This window comes from Myotis myotis, unplaced genomic scaffold (genome assembly GCF_014108235.1).
Source record: "Myotis myotis isolate mMyoMyo1 unplaced genomic scaffold, mMyoMyo1.p scaffold_m19_p_12, whole genome shotgun sequence".
Lineage (NCBI taxonomy): Eukaryota > Metazoa > Chordata > Mammalia > Chiroptera > Vespertilionidae > Myotis > Myotis myotis.
In genome coordinates this window covers 7,881,753-7,903,553 of record NW_023416316.1, presented here as the reverse complement: position 1 = coordinate 7,903,553, position 21,801 = coordinate 7,881,753, and the positions used below count along the sequence as shown (strand labels likewise).

The 21,801-nt window shown below is 40.6% G+C and overlaps 1 protein-coding gene across 11 annotated transcripts in view; it reads left to right on the top strand.

The window, feature by feature from the left end:
• The window catches only part of RABGAP1 (RAB GTPase activating protein 1), a 132,014-nt gene that overhangs the window by 25,976 nt on the left and 84,237 nt on the right, over window positions 1-21,801 (top strand). For 7 of the 11 annotated variants that reach the window (XM_036329736.1, XM_036329737.1, XM_036329731.1 and 4 more), the window contains 4 exons: window positions 7,702-7,936; window positions 8,803-9,007; window positions 14,547-14,721; window positions 15,794-15,951. In XM_036329736.1, coding sequence (XP_036185629.1) covers window positions 7,702-7,936; window positions 8,803-9,007; window positions 14,547-14,721; window positions 15,794-15,951 — 773 coding nt within the window. Of the gene's footprint in view, window positions 1-7,701; window positions 7,970-8,802; window positions 9,008-14,546; window positions 14,722-15,793; window positions 16,007-21,801 lie in introns of those variants that run through there. The other 4 variants (XM_036329741.1, XM_036329740.1, XM_036329739.1 and 1 more) reach the window with 4 other exon arrangements.

The following is a 21,801-nucleotide window of genomic DNA, read 5'->3' as shown; positions in this document are numbered from 1 at the left end:
GAGAGAAACATCGATGTGAGAGAAACACATTGATTGGTTGCCTCCTGCATGATCCCTGACTAGGGCCGGGGCCTGAGGACCCTACGACCAAGTTTGACCGGAATCAAACCCAGGACCCTTTTGGTCCACAGGCCAATGCTCTATCCACTGAGCCAAACCGGCTAGGTCCTGTACTTTTTATTGTAAATGTTAAACCTTAATGACACTCTCAGGATAATAGGAAAAGATGATATTTGTTTTTGTTTTTAAAACAAAGCTAAAATAAATCATTCAGATTAGATTTTATTTTCTGTAAACCAAAATCATATCCAAATTGGATAAAATCGTACTATTTTGGCTTCTATTTTTTGCATGTATAAAATTCAGTTGAGTAAACATGTATTTTGGGTGTATTCTGCACTAGTCACTTATCTTTGGGAATATAAAGATAATTTAAACAGTCTCTGCTCTCTAATAATGATCAGTCTGGTTCAAGAGACTCACTAAACAAATATTCTCTAAAACAAGTAGCAATGCTAGAATCTTCTTTATATATATTAAAGCCTAATATGCAAAGTGTCCCCTTAGGAGTTCAACCGACTGGGAGTTTGATTGCTTGCTATGACGTGTGCTGACCACTCGGGGGCGGCGCGGAACGAAGGAAGGTCCTTGCTGGCAGCCGGCAGTTGGGGAAGGAAGGCCCCGGCCGGCAGCTGCTAGGGATCCTACCCGTGCATGAATTTTGTGCACCAGGCCTTTAGTAAATGTATCCTATCTAATAAAATGGTAATATGCAAATTGACCATCACTCCAACACACAAGATGGCCACCCCCATGTGGACACAAGATGGCTGGCAGGGGATGGCAGTTGTGGGCGACCAGCCCAGCAGGGGAGGCCAGTTGGGGGCGACCAGGCCTGCAGGGGAGGGCAGTTAGGGGTGACCAGGTTGGCAGGGGAGGGAAGTTAGGGGTGACCGGGCTGTCTGGGGAGGGCAGTTGGGGGTGACCGACCGGTCCGGCAGGGGAGGTTAGTAAGGGGCAACCGGACTGGCAGGGGAGGGCAGTTGGGGGCGATCGGGCCAGCAGGGGAGCAGTTAGGCATCGATCGGGCTGGCAGGGGAGTGGTTAGGGGGTGATCAGGCTGGCAGGCAGAAGCAGTTAGGAGCAATCAGGCAGGCAGGCGAGCGGTTGGGAGCCACAGTCCCGGATTGTGAGAGGGATGTCCGACTGCCAGTTTAGGCCCGATCCCTGTGGGACAACCGGCAGTTGGACATCCTCCAACGGGTCCCAGATTGGAGAGGGTGCAGGCTGGGCTGAGGGATCCCCCTTCCTGAGTACACGAATTTTGTGCACCGGGCCTCTAGTATGCTAATATTATGGTAGCACTTCCTAAGGAGGGAGCAGTTAAACCTGGAGGAGGTAACAGAATTTAAGCTTTGTCTTAAAGAAAACAACGGAGAAGAGGGTGGCTTTCAGGAAAGCAAAGAGTCTATGCAAAGTCTAGATGCTTGAAAGTTTATGATGTGTCCTGGGAAAGTTGAGGAGTTTGATATGACTGATACGAGATGGAAAAGTAGATTGGGCAGAGTTGTGAAAAACTCATAGAATATAGATATGAATTTGAGCTTTACATTATGGGTTTAAAAAATAATGCAATGCTAGATCAGAACTAGAATTTGCAATTATAACTTGAATGGCACTAAGGAAGTTCACAGCAGAGAGAAAGAGGCATGGAAACTACTACCTTTGCAGTATGCTTGTGTAAAATAAAAGACACTGTCATGTAGTGTTAGCTGTGCAGAGAGAGAGAAGGAAAATGTGCACAACTGAGCAAGGATCAGGAGGATGTGAGTAGTGTGGGAATGACAGGAGTCAAGGATGATCATGATCCTTCATTTGGCAACCGAGTGGATAGTAGTGCAATTCATTGCTCTGTTTAAAAAAATTGATACAGGAGGGCAATCATATAGTGAGTTAAGTTTTTTTAAAAATAAATATTTTATTGATTTTTACAGAGAAGAAGGGAGAGGGATAGAGCGAAACATTGATGAGAGAGAACATCGATCAGCTGCCTACTGCACAACCCCTACTGGGGATTGAGCCCGCAACCAAGGTACATGCCCTTGACCAGAATCGAACCCAGGACCCTTCAGTCTGCAGGCCAACACTCTATCCACTAGGCCAGTGATGGCGAACCTATGACATGTGTGTCAGAGGTGACACGTGAACTCATTTTCTTGGTTGATTTTTCTTTGTTAAATGGTATTTAAATATATAAAATAAGTATCAAAAATATAAATCTTTGTTTTACTATGGTTGCAAATATCAAAAAATTTCTAAATGTGACACGGCCCCAGAGTTAAGTTAGGGTTTTTCAAAATACTGACACACCGAGCTCAAAAGGTTCGCCATCACTGCACCAGGCCAAACTGATTAGGGCCAGTGAGTTAAGTTTTGATGCAATAAGTTTGGAGTATAGCTGAAGATGTCTGTCTAATAAATAGTTGAGGAAGGGATTGTAGGAATAGATTAGTGATTATTTATATATCCTGGGGAGGTGAGATGGCATAGGAGAGTCTATAAAATGAGGTTATTACCAAAAACAGAAACCTGGAAGAACACCTATTGAAAAACAGATTAAGAAAAGGAACAGCTGTATCCTTTAATTGCATTGTTAGTAGAAACCACATTTTTTTTTCTTTTTTCTTTCTATTTTGTAGAGCTGTTTTAGATTTATGGTAAAATTTAGAGGAAGGTACAGAGATTTCCCATATAATGCCTGCCTCCACATATGCATAGCCTCCCACACTATCAATATATTCTTCTTTTTTAATATATATATTTTCATTTTGAGAGTGTTTATTAAAGCTGGGGACAGTGAAACAAGGAAGGGCCTAGGATAGAAAAAGCAACAGGAGAGAGAGACTAGGCCTGGCTGCTTTGACTCACTGAGAAGTCAGAGAAAAGGGAGTCTTGGAGACAGGTTCAGAGGGTTAGCCCTGGATGAAGTGCGACTGCCCATTGTTCCCGTTAGAAGACTTGGGTCCCTTAGGATTTAGGCGATGCCGTGAGAGGGGGAAGGAAAGGCACGGGTATGCTCCTAGGAGGGAGAGCATGATCAATATATTCTTTTTTAAAAAATCTTTATTGTTGAAAGTATTACGTATGTTCCCTTTTTCCCTATTGACCTCTCCCATCCCACCCCTGCCCCCTACCTCAATATATTCTTTCTGTTTTATTTTAAGTCAAGTTTATTAAGGTAAAATTTATACATAGTAAAATTCAACCCTTTTAGATGTATAGTTAGTTATGTGACCTTGAATGAATGTAAACTTTTTTGTCACCACCACCATCACAGTCAAAATGCAGAATATATTCATCACCCCAAAAGTCCCTTTATGCCTCTTTTTAGTCAATCCTCTTCCCTCCTTCATAGCCCTTGGCAACCAACGGTCTGATTTCTGTCCCTATAGTTTTGCCTTTTCCAGAATGCCATATAAATGGAATCATACAGTATATAGCCTTTTGTGTCTGGCTTATTTTACTTAGAATAATGCCTTTGAGATTCATCCTTGTTTTTGTGTGTATTAGTAATTTATTACTTTTCATTGCTGAGATGTATTCTATTGTATAGAGGCCATAGGCATTTGTTTATCCATTCACCAGTCGATAAATACTACTTTTTATTCAGTTTTTGTGTGATTATGAGTAGTGCTGCTATAAACATTTGCACACAGGTCTTTGTGTAGACTTATGTTTTTAGCCTTCTTCAGTAAATACCTAGGAGGGAGTCATATGGTGAGTATATATTTAACTTTATAAAATTTTACAAAAAACAAGCTAAAGTGATTGTACTATTTTGCCTTCCCACCAGCAATACATGAGCATTTTTCAGTTGCTCTAATCCTTGCCAGCCCTTGGCATTGTCAGGATTGTTTTGTTTTAATTTTAGCCATTCTTACAGGTGTATAGAGGCATACTATTGTGGTTTTGATTTTTTCAAATGGCTAATGATACTGAGTTTCTTTTATATGTTTATTTGTCATTCATGTATCTTTGGTGAAATGTCTATTTTTTTAATTGGGTTGCTTGTTTTCTTATTATTGGCTTATAAGAATTTTCTATAGATTCTGAATATAAATTCTTCATAGCATATATAGTTTGCAAATATTTTCTCCAAGTCTGTGGCTTCTCTTTTCATTGTCTTAACAGTAACTTTTGAGCAGACATTTATAGTTTTGACAAAACCCATTTTATCAATTTTTTTATGCATACTTTTTGTGCCCTAAGAAATTGTATCCCAAGATTGCAAAGATTTTCTCCTACTTTTTCTATAAGTTTTATAGTTTTAGAATTTATGTTTAGATCTGTGATCAATTTTGTATTAATTTTTGTATGTGAAATGAAGTATTGGTTGTGATTCATGTTTTTGCATGTGTATATTTGTCAAATTATTGTTCTAGCACCTTTTGTTTTATTACCTTTCTCCCTTGATTTACCTTGCCAACTTTGCTGAAACCAATTGGCCATATATGTGTGGATCTATTTCTGGATTCTATTTTGTTACATTGATCTATATGTCTGCCCTTTCATTAATATTACAAAATCTTGATTGACTGCAGTTATATTTATTTAAAGATGATTGTGTTGCTAGGAATGCTTTTGACAGCACAGAACGGAAGGCCCTATTAATTGTGGGTTTATTTCCTGTTATAGCAAAAAGTTTAGAGATAAGCAGTTGCTGGTTTGTTTAAGCTGTTGTTCATCTATACCAGGCATCAAGAAACTACTGGCTTAATCTAACCTGCTATCTATTTTGTAAATCACCTGTGGAATTTCTTAAACATGCATATGCCCAGGCTCTACTTCTGAGACTAATGAGTTGTCAGAGTGGGAAGTGAGGGGACAAAGGGAGGAGCAGGTGTTTGAATTTAACATGGTCCCTGGTACTATTGGTAATTGTGTTATGTAGTCACTAGAGGCCTGGTGCGCGAATTCGTGCACGGGTGGGGCCCGCTGGGCCCACCTCAATGGGGGCTGATTACGCCAGGCCTGCGGGGGGAAGGGGCTGTGGGCGGGTCAGCCCCGCCCCCAGGGTAGGGGGGCCAATCTGGGATGGGGCCAGCTGGGTGGAGGGGCTGCAGGCGGTTGGCCAGCTGGTCCTGCCCCCGATCAGGCCAGTTGGCTGGCCACACTGCGTCATAGTGACCAGTCATTCCGGTGTTCTGGTCGCTGGTTTTTTATATATATATATAGATGGTTAAAGAACCGTTAATCTAAGGTTGGTGATTAGAGTCTGGTTCCCAGACCAGCAGCATCACCATCTCCTGGGAACTTTTAAAATGCAAATGATCGAGCCCACCCCAGACTTAACTGATTTGGAATTCTGTTAGGGCCCAGCAGTTTGTGTTTTAACAAGTTCTCTAGGTGACGGATGCAGGGCAGCATTTGAAATCTTGGAAGGCTGTTTCCCTGTATACCTAGGAAAGATTAATGGACTATCTTTAAAAAAACACCTTAATTGATTTAAGTATGTATATTATAAATATGTATATTATAATTTTACAGATAGTAATTTTGAAATTGGATTAAAGGTTGACAAGTGATATAACATGATAATTGTTGAGTGCTGTATTGGACCTAATTATTAAGGCTTATGTTAGGTTGCTATTTTTAAGCAGCTTTTAAAAACCAAATTTCGTGTGTACATATTCTTAGCCTTTAAAAATGAGTTAAGGTAATAGAAGGCAGTTCTTAATGTTTATATACTTTATAAACGAGGGAAGAATGCAAAATACACATGTTTAAACACAAAAGGTAAACATATAAATATTTTCTCTCAGGGTTAGGTATATTTTCATGATTGGCGAATGTATTACAATATAGGCAGCTAATATAACAGAAAACTTGAGTTTTAGTCATAGTATATCCTATTTTGAAAAGAACAAAATCCTTCATAGCATGTAAAATGTCTTCTTTCTAATTAGGTGGTTCTTTTAATGATTGCTTCCTGAGTTATAATTACTAATTTCTTAAACATGGAATCTAATATCTTCATCTGTTTTTAGGAAGCTCTGAACTGTTCTTTTATTATTATTATTGATTTTAGAGAGCGAAAGGAGAGAGAAACATTGATTTGTTGTTCCAATCATTTATGCATTCATTGGTTGATTCTTGTATATGCTCTGACTGGGGATTGGAGCCACAACCTTGGCATATCGAGATGATGCTCTAACCAACTGAGCTACCTGTCCAGAGCTTAACTGTCCTTCGATGTTCATTCTCCTTCCCTTAGAAAACAGTGTGGATGCAGTTTGGTTATCTTTTATTTACCTCTGGTGATTCAGTATTTCTGAAAGTATAAGAGGTTAATTGAAACTAATTTCTAGTTTGTTTTCTAGGTGCTTTTGAAAACACAATTTCTGAAAAAAGAATTTTGATTGCAGTTGTGAAGGAGTAGAATCAGACATAAGCAAAAATTAAAATTACTTGACTTGAACCACTTGTAGTTCTATTAGCAGTGACTATAAACATAAAATGAAGTTCATAGGAACAGACCTGTGTGTAATTGAAGCTAAGAGGCTGAACATCTGTCTGGCTCTTATTTCCAAGGCAGGAGTGGCTGATACGTTAGAATTTCCTTAGGAAAATGTCAGCAAAAAGGACTTAAGACTGTTTCTCAATCATAATTTACAGCCAAAGGGACTTGAAGTTTGTACGTTATGAAAGATGTTTGAACTGGGTTCCTCGATAGTCCAGAGGTACCTCTGTTAACTGAAATTTTGCTTCCCAACTTCTGTGTTGATTCTACTGGGAAGACCTCATTCTCTAACAGTCTCTTAGTCCCACCTCTTTTAACATTTTGTCAGGGTTTAATCTTCAGAAAGCCTCCAAATCAGCCACCTTGTTTTCATCATGACTTTCCTTTTCCTAAATTAATGCTTTAAAATTTTTTCTTGAATAAGCATTTAATGTCCATACTGGGTTTTGTCACTGTGGCTTTCTTTAGCATTGGGTAAGCTCCACTTGATTTTGTTCTTGTTTGCTTCCTTGTTGAGCAACTAATAATAAACCATCATGACTCTAGAAAAATACTTGACATTATTAAAATGGATTGCTTCTGTTTCTCAGGAACATTTTATACATATTAGAGAAGAAACATATTAGGGAAAGAAAGATTGCTTTATTCAAGTGTCTCATAACTTTAAGAACTTGTTTATATCAGAGAAGTCTTCCTCAGAAATATAAGAGATGTACTTACAGCAGGAGTGGTAAAATACATGGGAAATTTTATTACCTAATAAGTGATGTGTCTATTGATAACTTCTGGAAGCAGACACAGTTTCCTTTTTCTTAACAATAAGGGGAGCTGCTAAGGATATTCCTCTCAACAGCATTGTTTTTCACCAGACAGTAAAATTAGAAATCTTTTCATTGTTAGTTTAGGACACTGTAGAAAATTTTTAATAACATTAATAGACTATTCACATGTATTTCTGGGTATTAGTCTCAAAGCCATTAAACTGTTTCATGAAAAAAATTATGAATTAAGAGGGCAGTTGCAGCTTTTATTTATTGCAGATCTTGATTTATTCTATTAAAAAATATTTCAGAAAATATCTTTGTATCAAAAGAAAAGCTGACTTTTCTCTAGATGCAGACCCATTTGAATCAGACCTGGCCTCTCTCACTTCGCTGATTGCATGTATTTGTGACCCTTAGATTATAGGGAATGGAAGTGAGCAGCAGCTGCAAAAAGAGTTGGCAGATGTGCTAATGGATCCTCCAATGGACGACCAGCCAGGGGAAAAGGAGCTTGTGGAAAGGTCGCAACTGGATGGTGAAGGAGATGGGCCTCTTTCTAATCCGCTCTCAGCTTCATCCACCATTAACCCTGTGCCATTAGTAGGGCTCCAAAAACCAGAGATGAGCCTGCCAGTGCAACCTGGACAAGGAGGTTAGGATTGCTGCATTGCTTACATTACTGAAGGTTATTGTTTTTAATATTTGAGCGTCTACCCTGTTCTAGGTTTGATTCAGAGTGAGCAAAAACCATTATCTGTGTTCTCTAGAATTCAGATTCAAGATTTAGGGGAATATGAGGGAAGTAATTAGATGTACCATTCTATCATTTATACCAAAGAAAGGGAAATAGTTAAATGGCATTAGGGAATCTTACTTCAGGATGATTAAAAGAGGAGTTTGTGTACAGTGTTGAACAAATGGAGGAGTAAAGCTTGGTGAGAGATGTTTGCTGTAGGCCTATGTTATAGCTCTGTGGGAATAGCTGCCAAATTGAAAAAAAGCTGCAGGAGGAAAAGGGCAATTAGAAAGGCGCATTGGTGTTAAAACTGCAGATGTTTATTGGGAAAGGGAGAGCAAGGGGATTGAGAGAACTTAATAAAGTGGCTAAGATGATGAATGAGAGAAATAATTATAACAGTGCAGATTAGAAAGAAGACAGATGGGATTTTTCAGAGGGGTGAAATACTAAAGGGTTATTTTGTTTGTTTGTTTTGTTTTCTCCTAAGTGTAAACAACAAAGTCAAAACAAATGAGAAGCAGAAAGTTAAATTGGATCTGAATCTCAGGCCACCTTTTAGACTCGGGATTGACAATACAGCAGTACCTGAAAATTTTGGTGTTAGTGACAGTTCTAGTGTGAGATTTCTGGCTTTAATGGGCACTACTTCTGGAGCAATGGAATATTATCTCATTAGTACTTAATTTTCGAACCTAAATATAACTTATATATTTTTACTTGGATTTCATATTCAACAAAATATCAAACAAAATTAACCACCTTATTATCATTTCTTTCAGATTCTGAAGGGTCAAGTCCTTTCACACCAGTGGCTGATGAGGACAGTGTGGTCTTTAGCAAGCTAACTTACTTAGGCTGTGCCTCAGTCAATGCTCCCCGGAGTGAAGTGGAAGCCTTAAGGATGATGTCCATCTTAAGAAGCCAGTGTCAGATTTCACTGGATGTAACCCTATCAGTGCCAAATGTGTCTGAGGGAACTGTGAGGTAAGACCAGCCTCTTGAAGTATTTGTAACAGTTGATCAGACTTCTGACCTGTAGTTTTAGAAATAAGCGGTCAAAAGACAAGAACATTTATTCATGTATTGTTCAGTTCTCTGGCACTTAAGTTATCATGTCTTCCAAGTATTGTGACCCTTACGAAAAATAGTCACTTGTTTGAACAGTATTTTTATACTCTTCTCTACTCCAATTGTGTGTAGCAGCGGTCGTCAACCGGTGGTCCGTGGACTACTGGTGGTCCGTGAGGTCCAAAAGGTTGGCGACCACTAGTGTGTAGAACATTAGAAATGTAAATGTTTGTAGGTTAATTGAAATATGTTGACATGAGAGTCTGCCTAACAATTTATGTTTTCCGTGTTCCCCCAGTGCAAATACTAGCTTGACATATTAGTTCAATAGGGAGTTTAATGCTGATTTTGGAAATTACAAAAACCTGTTGGTAAATATTAACTATTCCAGTACAGTTTCTTAATTTAAAAAAAATATATTTTTATTGATATCAGAGAGGAAGGGAGAGATAGAAACATCAATGATGAGAGAGAATCATTGATTGGCTATCTCCTGCACGCCCCACACTGGAGATTGAACCCATAACCCAGGCATGTACCCTGACTGTGAATTGGAACGGTGACCTCCTGATTCATAGGTCAGTGCGCAACCACTGAGCCACACTGGCTGGGCCAGTTTCTTAATTTTTATGATGGTGAGACTGAGGCCCAGAAAAGTCTCTAGAAATGGCTATTTTTATACTAACTATATTCTTCATTTTTATAGAATCAGTAACAACAAATATCTATAGAAACTAGCTAAATGCAGAATTCTAAATAATCAGATGAACACAGCTAAAATAAAATAACATTTCTCCCTGATTTCAGAAAAATCAGAAAACATGAATAAGCAAAAATTCAGGAAAATACTCAATTCTATTTCTGTTAATAAACACAGTTACATCTTAGTTTATCAAGACCCTCTTTGTGTATTTGTATGTGTATATGTTTATATACGTGTGTGTATATAACTACATATATATGCACGTATACTTAATAGAACTATTAGAATCAAACTTTTTAACAATAGAAATATACATACCATCTTGTAACATGCTTTCTTCACTTAGTTTTATATCATGACCCTCAGAAGCATTTTGGCTTTTCATGTTAGTAGAGTTGTAGTTGTATGGGGATAGAAGTAAGTTAATTATTCAAAATTTCAAAAATCTGCATATGTAATTTTTCTTGGAGTATTTAAAGAACGATTTCACAAATCCTAATTTTAATTATATTTATTAATATGGAACTTTTGTTGTTGTTAATCTTCACACAAGGACATTTTTTCATTGATATATATATTTTTTAGAGAGAGTAGAAGGGAGGGAGAAAGAGATAGAGACAGAGAAAGAAACTTTGATGTGAGAGAAACATGGATTGTTGCCTCCTGCATGCCCTGACCAGCACCAGGGGTTGAACCTGCAACCTGGTATGTGCCCGTGACCAGAAATCTAACCCACGACCCTTGGGTGCACCAGCCGACACTCCAACCACTGAGTTGTGCTGACCAGGGCTGATATAAAACTTTTCTTTTTCTTCTTAAGTTTTTAAAAATTTTTAAATTTCATTGTTGAAAGTATTACAGATGTCCCTGTTTTTCTCTCACTGACCCCCTCTAAAGCACCACTGGCTCAGGCCTTCACCACATTATTATCTGTGTGCATAGGTTATGCATATGTGTGCATTTAAGTTCTTTGGTTAATTTCTTCCCACCCAACCACCCCTGCCTTCTCTGTCAAATTCACCTGTCTATTCCCTGTTTCTGTGTCTCTGGATCTATTTTGTTTATCAGTTTATTTTGTTCTTTAGATTCTGCATATGAGTGAGGTCATGTGATACGTGTCTTTCTCTGACTGGCTTATTTCTCTTAGCATAATACTCTCCTGGTCTTTTAATAAAATTTCTTTAGCACTCATTTCTATATGCTTCTAAGTCTGTAGTCGTTTCCCTGACTGAAGTTATACTTTGTTCTATTTTAATTCTGTAAAGATATAAGAAAACCAGTTTCTCTTGTCCTGTTTTTCGGAGTTTAAAAAATGTTTTTTAATTGATTTTAGAGAGAGAGAGGAAGGGAGGGGAAGAGAGAGAAAAAAAAAAAACATATTTGTTGCTCTACTTATTTTTCATTCATTGGTTGCTTCTTGTATGTGCCTGACCAGAGATTGAACCTGCAGCCTTGGCGTATCAGGATGATGCCCTAACTAACTGAGCTATTCAGCCAGAGTTAGAGTTTTATCAAAGTGCCTTTGAACTTGGATTAGTTCCCCTTTTACAGATTTCCATTATGCACAGGCCTTCCCAAAAGATGCCCCTGCATATTGTTGAAGTGGCATAGTTTCTTTTTAGTCCTTTTATAGTTGTCTCCTCAGTGCTCAGAACAGAGCCTGGAATATTGTAGGTATCACATAAATATTTCATGAATGAATGACCTTTCTTTGATTTTCAATGAATGGCATTTTATTTATTTTTATTTTTATTTTTAAACTATATTTTATTGATTTTTTACAGAGAGGAAGGGAGAGAGATAGAGAGTTAGAAACATCGATGAGAGAGAAGCATTGATCAGCTGCCTCCTGCACACCCCCTACTGGGGATGTGCCTGCAATCAAGGTACATGCCCTTGACCAAAATTGAACCTGGGACCCTTCAGTTGCCCCAGGCCGACGCTGTATCCAGTGAGCTAAACCAGCTAGGGCAATACATGGCATTTTAAAATTTTTAATAATGATTTTTTTTCTTAATTGTTAACATTCTGTACAGTCTCTCTCCCTTTATTTGTCGTAAGTCAAAAGAACGTGTTTTACACTGACAAACACACTAGCTTTTTATTTTAAACTAGAGGCCCGGTGCACAAAAATTTGTGCACTGGGGGGGGGGGAGGGAGGGGTCCCTCAGCCCAGCCTGTGCCCTCTTGCAGTCTGGGACCCCTCAGGAGATAACGACCTGCTGGCTTAGGCCTGCTCCCGGGTGGCAGAGGGCAGGCCCAATCCCTAGGTGCAGCCCCTGGTCGGGCTTAGAGCAGGGCCGATTGGGGAGTTGGGGCGCCTTCCCCTGTCATGCACAGAGCAGGGTGGATTGGGAGGTTGCGATGCCACCCTCAGTCACGCTCAGGGTAGGGCCGATTGGGGGGTTGGGGCACCGCCCCCTGTCACACTCAAGGCAGGGTCGATGGGGAGGTTGCGGCGCCACCCCGTCACGCACAGAGCAGGGCCCATCAGGGGGGTTGGGGCTCCGTACCCTGTCATGCACAGAGTAGGGCCAATCGGGGTTGGGGCTCCGTACCCTGTCACGCACAGAGCAGGGTCAATCAGGGGGTTCGGTAGCTCCCCCCGTCATGCACAGAGCAGGGCCGATCAGGGGGTTGAGGAGCTCCCCCCTGTCACTCACTGAGTAGGGCCGATAGGGGAGTTGGGGCACCGCCCCCTGTCACACTCAGGGCAGGGCGGATCAGGGGGTTGGGGCGCTGCCCTCTATCACCCACAGAGCAGGGCCGATCAGGGGGTTGGGGCGCAGCCACTGTCACACTCAGGGCAGGGCCAATGGGGAGGTTATGGCTCTACCCCATCACACACAGAGCAGGGCCCGTGGGGGGGGGGTGGGGGGTTAGGGCGCCGCCCTCTATCACCCACAGAGCAGGGCCGATCAGGTGTTTGGGGCACTGCCACTCTCACACTCAGGGCAGGGCCGATGGGGAGGGTATGGCTCTACCCTGTCACACAGAGCAGGGCCCGTGGGGGGGGGGGGGGTGAGAACCGCACCCTGTCACACACAGAGCAGGGCCGATCAGGGGGTTGAGGCGCCGCACCCTGTCACACACAGAGCCGCAGGGCGATCAGGGGGTTGGGGAGCTCCCCCCATCAGGCACAGAGCAGGGCTGATCAGGGGGTTCGGGCGCCTTCCCCTGTCAGGAACAGAGCAGGACCGATAGGGAGCTTGTGGCCCCGCCCCCTGTCACACACAGAGTCGCAGGGCGATCAGGGGGTTTGGGCGCTGCCCCCTGACACGCTGATCCTGGTGCTGGGAGGCATTATTACCCTTTTACTATATAGGGTAGAGGCCTGGTGCATGGGTGGGGCTGGCTGGTTTGCCCTGAAGGGTGTCCTGGATCAGGGTGGGGGTCCCCACTGGGGTGCCTGGCCAGCCTGGGTGAGGGGATGATGGCTGTTTGCAGCTGGTAACATACCCTTCAGGGTGGGGGTCCCCACTGGGGTGCCTGGCCAGTCTGGGTAAGGGGCTGAGGGCTGTTTTCAGGCCGACTGAAGCTCCCAACTGCTCCTTTTTTTCTTTTTTTTTTTTAATTCTGGGCCAGCTTTAGCTCTGGCTCCAGCTCTGAGGCCTCTGCTGCTGAAAGAAGGTATTTGGTTTGTTTTGGTTCTATAATCGAAACAATGTATAACTTCAGCTCTGAGATCCCAGGCTCGCTGAAAGCAGGTTTCTGGGGTTTTGTTTAGCTTCTATATTTGTTACAATGTTTCTTAAACTGAAAGCTCAGAGGCTGGCAAGGCAGGCGGGGAACGTTGGTTTCCTCCGTTACTGAAGCAAGCAAGCCTCATGTTAGTTTCAAGCTGCCTGGCTGCCGGCCGCCATCTTGGCTGGCAGTTAATTTGCATATCACCCTGATTAGCCAATGGGAAGGGTAGCGGTCGTACGCCAATTACCATGTTTTTCTTTTATTAGATAGGACTAGAGGCCTGATGCAGGAATTTCGTGCAAGAGTAGGTCTTCCTTCCCCTGGCTGCCAGCACCGGCTTCCCTCTGACACCCAGGGCCCGGGCTTCGCTCCTGCTGCCAGCATGCACCCGGGACTCAGGCTTCCCTCTGGCCCTAGCTTTGTCCCCAATGACGGCTAGTATAATTAGCATATCATGCTTTTATTATTGTCCTATATAATAGAAAGCTAATATGCTAATTAGACCAAACAGCCAAACAACCTTCCAGATGACCTTTCAGATGAAGCCGGTGCTGCGAGGGCCAGCCAAGGCTGTGAGAGGCTGCGAGGGCTGGCTGGGGCTGCGAGGGCTGAATCTCTTTTTTTTCTTTTTTGGCTGAATCTCTTGCACGAATTTCGTGCATCAGGCCTCTAGTAGATAAGAATGCAGAGTAGGTCATTCTTTTAGGAGAGAATGAGAAGCACATCTTTAATAATTCTGATAAGACTAATTTACTCATTGTTCTTGTTTTTAGTTACAGAGTATATAAGAAACATATGTACTTACTGATATTATTTATGCCTTCCTGATTGCCTCCCTAAAATATGGGGATTATGTAGTTTTAATATAATGAAATTATGTAATCAATAACTTTAGGAATCCATATATGACTTAATTATCAAGACTTAAAATTAATGCAGTTAGCTAATTCCACAAAAGGTATATATGAACTTCCTGCTAGAAAGATGAGTCTTAAATCATAATATAGATATAGTGAAAATAGTCCATAATCCCTCTAATCTTTTTATATATTTTTTTCTGGACAGACTCTTAGATCCTCAGACAAACACTGAAATAGCAAACTATCCTATCTACAAAATCCTCTTCTGTGTCAGAGGACATGATGGAACTCCTGAAAGTGACTGTTTTGCTTTCACTGAAAGTCATTACAATGCAGAGCTCTTTAGGATACATGTCTTCCGATGTGAAATACAAGAAGCTGTAAGTCCTTAAGCAAATACTGTTTGCAAATGAAATTTCACCTGTACCTTCACTGTGTTGAAATGATTGCAGTATTTATTATGGTCACTTATGAGCCAAATGAAATTCTCTGCAAGTGTTTTGTTTATTCCATCCTTATGGACAGAAATATGAATGAGCTAAAAGGTAGGTTAACCAAAACCTTGTTGCTGAGAGTGTTAGAGGAGACCAGTTGGCTGCTTCTTGGCTGGGTTAAATTGGCATCTTGGTTCCAGCAATGACACATTTGCAAACGATTATTTTAGAGCTAAACTTTTGCACTTACTTTTATTTACCAAAAGATGTCAATAGGAAATCTAAATAACAAAAAAGTCAAACTCATAGAAACAGAGTAGAAGAGAGATTGCCTGGGGGCTAAGGGAAATAGGGAGAGGTTGGTAAATGAGAACAAACTTGCATGAATAAAATTTGAGGATCTAATGCATATCATGGTGACTATAGGTGATAACTCTGCATTGTAGAATTAAAATTTTTTTCCCCCTTTCTCCTTTTTTTTAAATATATTTCACTGATTCATCACAGAGAGGAAGGGAGAGGGACAGAGAGCCAGAAACACTGATGATGAGAGGGAAACATCGATCAGCTGCCCCCCCCCCACATACCCCCCCACTAGGGACGCGCCACAACCAAGGCACATGCCCCCGACCGGAATCGAACCCGGGACCCCTGAGTCCACAGGCCGACGCTCCATCCACTGAGCCAAACCGGCCAGGGTTACAATTAAAATTTTTTAGGAGAGTAGAACTTAAATGGTCTCACCAAGGGATGGGGGAAAGATGACATGGATGTGTTAATTCATCATTGGGGTTTCACAATGTATAGATATATCAAATTACCATAGTACATACTTTAAATATCTTAGAATTTTATGTCAATTATACCTCAATAATCTGAAATTAAAGAATAATTATAAAAAAGAAATCAATAGAAAAAAAGGAATTATTCTCCCTGACAAAATAGGTAACTTTCAGTCTTAATAAAAGTATTTTATTTCCTGTGATAACAGCCTGTTTTCTAACATGTCTGGTTGTAGGTAAGCCGGATACTCTACAGTTTTGCCACTGCCTTCCGCCGTTCTGCCAAGCAGACCCCACTTTCAGCCACTGCTGCACCCCAGACTCCTGACAGTGACATCTTTACCTTCTCTGTGTCTTTAGAAATAAAAGAAGATGATGGTAAAGGTTATTTTAGGTAGGGCATCTGTATCTTTAGAAATAAAAGAAGGTGATGGTAAAGGTTATTTTAGGTAGGGCATCTTATTTTATTTTTGAAATTGTATTACCGTGCTATATTATCTGTGGTTCAAGGAAAACTCCTAGTCAGATTATATAGCTTTCATACTATAAAATGATTGCCTTTAATAGGTGGAGCTTGTTTTTTTAATGTAAGTGATAAAGGAAAAGAAATAGGCAAATTTGCAGAGGTAACATTTGAAGAATGAAAAAAAAAAATTAATGTGGGGAAATGTCCCGTTATAATATTCTTTTAGTAAGATAATAATGACAGAAACTAAGTCAGTTGGATTTGTTTTGCCAGGGGTTTGGTTTTGGTTTTGGTATTGGTTGGTTGCTTTATTTTAATGATCTAAAGATCTGAAGGCTGTTGAAATCAAGTTTTACCACTAAGGTTTATCTGAACACATTGGAAGGAGACAAGTGAGGTCTGTGACTGAAGTCTAACCTTGCATATAAGGTCAGAAATAAATGGCTTGGCTTTTAAAAATTATACTTTTTTGAGTAGTGAAAAGAACCCTGTAATAGAAATAAAAACTTAGATTTAGTTTAATTATTGCTACTATTAACAGTGTGAGCTTTTCCAAGTTTCTTTACATTTCCTTGCGATAGTTTCCTTACTTATAAAATGAGTAAGATCCTTTCATACTTTAAAATAAAATAGTTGTAAGATGATTAGATTTTTTTCTCCATAGTCCATATCAGAAAATTGGTACTTTTAGGGATTAAAATTGATAATTGCATATAGAAGTCTCTTTTCTCTATAACTACTTCATAAAATGGATAAAGTGAAATTACATGAAAATGTTAACTTCAAATTTTGGTTTTAAATCAAAAGGCACACTGGTACTAATTCATTTGGAAAACTGGTAACTATTAGTCTCCCTTCAAAGATTTTGGAATTGTCATGCCATCTGGTGGCTAATTTAGTGTATAATGCAGCTTCCACTTTGATGCATGCACTGTGTATGAGGCATGGTGCTCTGTGCTTTCTCATTATCTTTATTTATATTCTCAGAGCAAAACTGTGTCATGGTGCTTCCTGTAGTATGCATTCCTTCCCTATAAACTTTGTAATAATTCTTTTCCTTTTTAAGAAACAAAGCAGTTTTAACTACATTGTTTTCCTTTATTAAAGATATTTATGTAGCTGCTGTTATAAATTCTGCTTAGGAACAGGAAAGATTTCTAAGATATCTCAGAGGAGAAGCACTAGAATAACTTCCTTCTGCAATCAGTCGTATTCAAGGTAGAATGATCACAGTTACTAGTACAAATATCAATTTCTATTCACCTTCATGCCAAGGAGATGCTATACAGAAAATTCCTGGATGGTCAGATTTGCTTGTCACATTTGTTAGGGCTTTGCTCTCTTTTTGTTGCAGAGGTTTTCTGAATTTGTAGTTTATAGTAGAAAATAGTGTTGTGTAACATAATAGTGATGAAATCATTGAAAAGTATTCTTTTGTCAGATTTGAACTTGTCAAAACCAGTTCCATTTATCCAGTGATTCTAACGTGGTTTTACCATAACATAAATGTAGGCAAAGTGCTGTGGCCAGGATTAATGCTCTTCTTTTCATTCTTGAAAAAGTATAATTCTTACATTATTAAAATTAGAATCATGGTTTTCACTTTAGCCCTTAGGAAGGTGGGGCATTTTCATTGATACCATTCAGATGACTTCTTTTTTTGTCTCATTTAATCTAACCCATTAGATAGGCTAGCTATTTAATATTGTCCTTGTTTTGTATGTATGTAAAGAAACCCAGGGGAGTTAAGCCTGGACCTCAATTTTTTTTTAATTTACACAGTTGGAATTAAATGTAAAATTACCTGGTTGAAAGCATTCAATGGTACGGTGACAAGACCAAAAATATAAACTAGATACTCTGAGATCAGTGAGTAAACTTCCACTACTTACACTGCACTCTTTCTTATTAATGTGGCTTTTCTTGCCCTTCAAACTCAGGAGACCAAAAATAACTTTATTTCCATTGTTGATATTTTAAATGGTGCTGAGAGATATTACTGTTCATCCTTGATGGGTTTGAACAGTGTGGGTCCACACATACACAGATATTTTTCAATAAGCATAACCTACTTATCACCAGATTTCGCATCCTTGGGTAAAACAACTGTGAATCAACAATAGTATTGCGATCCATATTTGGGAATCTACATATACAGAGGGTCAACTCAAGTTGTAAGTTGGGAGCAGGTGTTTGGTGTCCCTAATCCCCCCATTAGTCAAGAGTCAACTGAATATTTATGTTTCAGCATCCACTGAACATAAAGAATGAGTGTACCTATTGCCAGTTGAAAATTGAGTCCTATGTATATCATTATAGTTGAAAATTCTGTCAGCCACAAATATTTAACAGTTTTGTATGCAAAAATTTTTCTGTGTACATGTTTGTCATTTTTAGATTTCTTTGCTAAGATTCTTTGATTTTTTAAAAAAAATCTCGGTGTTACAAAATGTCCTTAAATTGGTTCCTATATAAATGTAGAGGAGCTTCAAAATAATTCTGTTTCTTCAGAGCCACTTTTTAGTTTGAGTAGATACTCAGAGCTCTCATGTGGCTTTTTATACTGTCTTCTAAAATGGTTCTGTTGCCATTCTCTTGAAGTTGTTTAGTAATAAGACAGAATTCAGACTTGCTGCATATTGGCTGATTACCATAGGCAGATGTTTGCCTTTGAGAACAAAGGAGCTAGAAAAAGTGTTGTATGGGAGACTAGGGGATTATTTTGGTAAAATGTCATTTTAAGAATATTTTCAACTTTCTTCTTAAGCTGATTTAAACTATATCATTAGTATTCCTTTTAGAGCTTATAGACATGCCTCAGAGATATGTGGGTTCTATTCTAGATCATTGCAATAAAGTGAATATTGCAATAAAAGTCACATACTTTTTTTGGTTTTCTAGTGCATATAAAAGTTATGTTTGTACTATACTGTAGTCAAAGTGTACAGTACCATTATGTCTAAAAATTTACATATCTTAATTTACAAATACTTTATTGTTTAAAAATGCTAACAATTATCTGAGCCTTTCGTGAGTCAAATTCCTTTTGCTGGTGAAGGGTCTTGTCTTGATAATAATGGCTGCTGACAATGAGGGTGTGGGTTGCTGAAGTTGGGGTGGCTGTGGCAATTTCTTAAAATGAGACAACAATGAAGTCTGTTGCATCAATTGACTTTTCCTTTCACAAACAATTTCTCTGAAGCATGTGATGCTGTTTGATAGTATTTTACCCATAGTAGAACTTCTTTTGAAATTAGAGTTAGTCCTCTCAAATCCTGCCACTGTTTTTCCATAAGTTTATGTAATACTAGAGGCCCGGTGCATGTGCACCAGTGGGGTCCCTCAGCCTGGCCTGAGCCCTTTTGCAATCCGGGACCCCTCAGGGGATGTTAGACTGCTGGTTTTGGCCTTATCCCTGCAGGCCAGGCCGAGGGACCCCACAAATTTGTGCAACAGACCTCTAGTATGCATATAAGATCTTTGGTTAATCTTTTCTCACCCTCCCCCTTCCCCCTTCCCTCTGAGATTCATCAGTCTGTTCCATGTTTCCATGCCTGTGCATTGAGCGTCTGCCTCCTAGTGGTCAGTGTGCATTATAGCTACTGGTTGAACGGTTGCTTAGACATTATATTTATGTAATACTAGAGACCCGGTGCATGGATTCGTGCATAGGGGAGGGAGGCCTTCAGCCTGGCCTGCACTGTCTCACAATGTGGGACCCCTTGGGGGATGTCTGACTGCTGGTTTAGGCCCAACCCCCACAGGTGCCAAGCGGCAGGCATCCAGGGTGGAGCCTGAGCCAGCCCTGTGCTGCTTGCGCTCATGCTGGCCCCTTCCGCCTCCCGCCACCACTTGGTAGCACTGCCGTGGAGTCGGGAGAGACTCCCGCCACTGCAGCTGTGCTCGCCTGCCGTGAGCCTGGCTTCTGGCTGAGTCGCGCTCCCCCTGTGGGAGTGCACTGACCACCAGGGGGCAGCTCCTGCATTAAGCATCTGCCCCCTGGTGGTCAGTGTGCATCATAGTGACTGATCAACTGGTCGTTCCGGTCGTTCATCCTAACGGTCACTTAGGCTTTTACATACATAGACTAGAGACCCAGTGCACGAAATTCGTGCATGGGGTGGGTTGGCTGTCCCTCAGCCCAGCCTACAACCTCTCCAATCTGGGACCCCTGAGGGATGTCCGACTGCCTGTTTAGGCCCAATCCACCGACATTCCTCTCACAATCCAGGACTGCTGGCTCCAACCACTCGCCTGCCTGCCTGCCTGATCGACACCTAACTGTTCCCCTGCCGGCCCAATTGCCCTCCCCTGCCAGCCTGGTCACCCCCAACTGCCCTCCCCTGCCGGCCTGGTCACCCCCAACTGCCCTCCCCTGCCGGCCTGGTCACCCCTAACTGCCCTCCCTTGCCGGCCATCTTGTGGCAGCCATTTTGTGTCCACATGGGGGCGGCCATCTTGTGTGTTGGAGTGATGGTCAGTTTTGTTTTGTTTTTTTTTTAGTCTCCATCCCTTAATCTTATTGGGATTATTTCTTTTCTTTTTAAATAAATCTTTATTGTTCAGATTATTACACTTGTTCCTCTTTCCCCCCCATAGCTCCCCTCCACTCGGTTCCCACCCCACCCTCTGCCCTCACCCACCCCCCACCCACTGTCCTCGTCCATAGGTGCACGATTATTGTCCAGTCTCTTCCCGCACCCCCACAACCTTTTCCCCCTGAAAATAGTCAGTCCATTCCCTTTCTATGCCCCTGATTCTATTATATTCACCAGTTTACTCTGTTCATCAGATTATTTATTCACTTGATTTTTAGATTTACTTGTTGATAGATGTGTATTTGTTGTTCATAGTTTGTATCTTTACCTTTTTCTTCTTCCTCTTCTTAAAGGATACCTTTCAGCATTTCATATAATACTGGTTTGGTGGTGATGAACTCCTTTAGCTTTTCCTTATCTGTGAAGCTCTTTATCTGACCTTCAATTCTGAAGGATACCTTTGCTGGGTAAAGTAATCTTGGTTGTAGGTTCTTGCTATTCATCACTTTGAATATTTCTTGCCACTCCCTTCTGGCCTGCATAGTTTCTGTTGAGAAATCAGCTGACAATCGTATGGGTACTCCCTTGTAGGTAACTGACCTTTTTTCTCTTGCTGCTTTTAAGATTTTCTCTTTGTCTTTTGCCCTTGGCATTTTAATTATGATGTGTCTTGATGTGGTCCTCTTTGGATTCCTTTTGTTTGGGGTTCTCTGCGCTTCCTGGACTTGTAAGTCTATTTCTTTCACCAGATAGGGGAAGTTTTCTGTCATTATTTCTTCAAATAGGTTTTCAATATCTTGCGCTCTCTCTTCTTCTGGCACCCCTATAAATTCGATGTTGGTACGCTTGAAATTGTCCCAGAGGCTCCTTACACTATCTTGATATTTTTGGATTCTTTTTTCTTTTTGCTTTTCCGGTTGGGTGTTTTTTACTTCTTCGTATTTCAAATCTTTGACTTGATTCTTGGGATCTTCTTGTCTGCTGTTGGATTTCTGTATATTATTCTTTATTTCAGTCAGTGTATGCTTAATTTCTAGTTGGTCCTTTTTCATATCCTCGATGGTCTCACTAAATTTATCGGCGGTTTCTAGAAAATTCTTGAAAAACCTTATAACCGTGGTTTTGAACTCTATATCCAGTGGTTTGCTTTCCTCTATTTCTGTCATTTGTGATCTGTTTCTTTGTCGTCAGGGCCAGCCTGACAGGGTTGAGCCGGGCTGAGGCAGGGAGGTGGGAATTG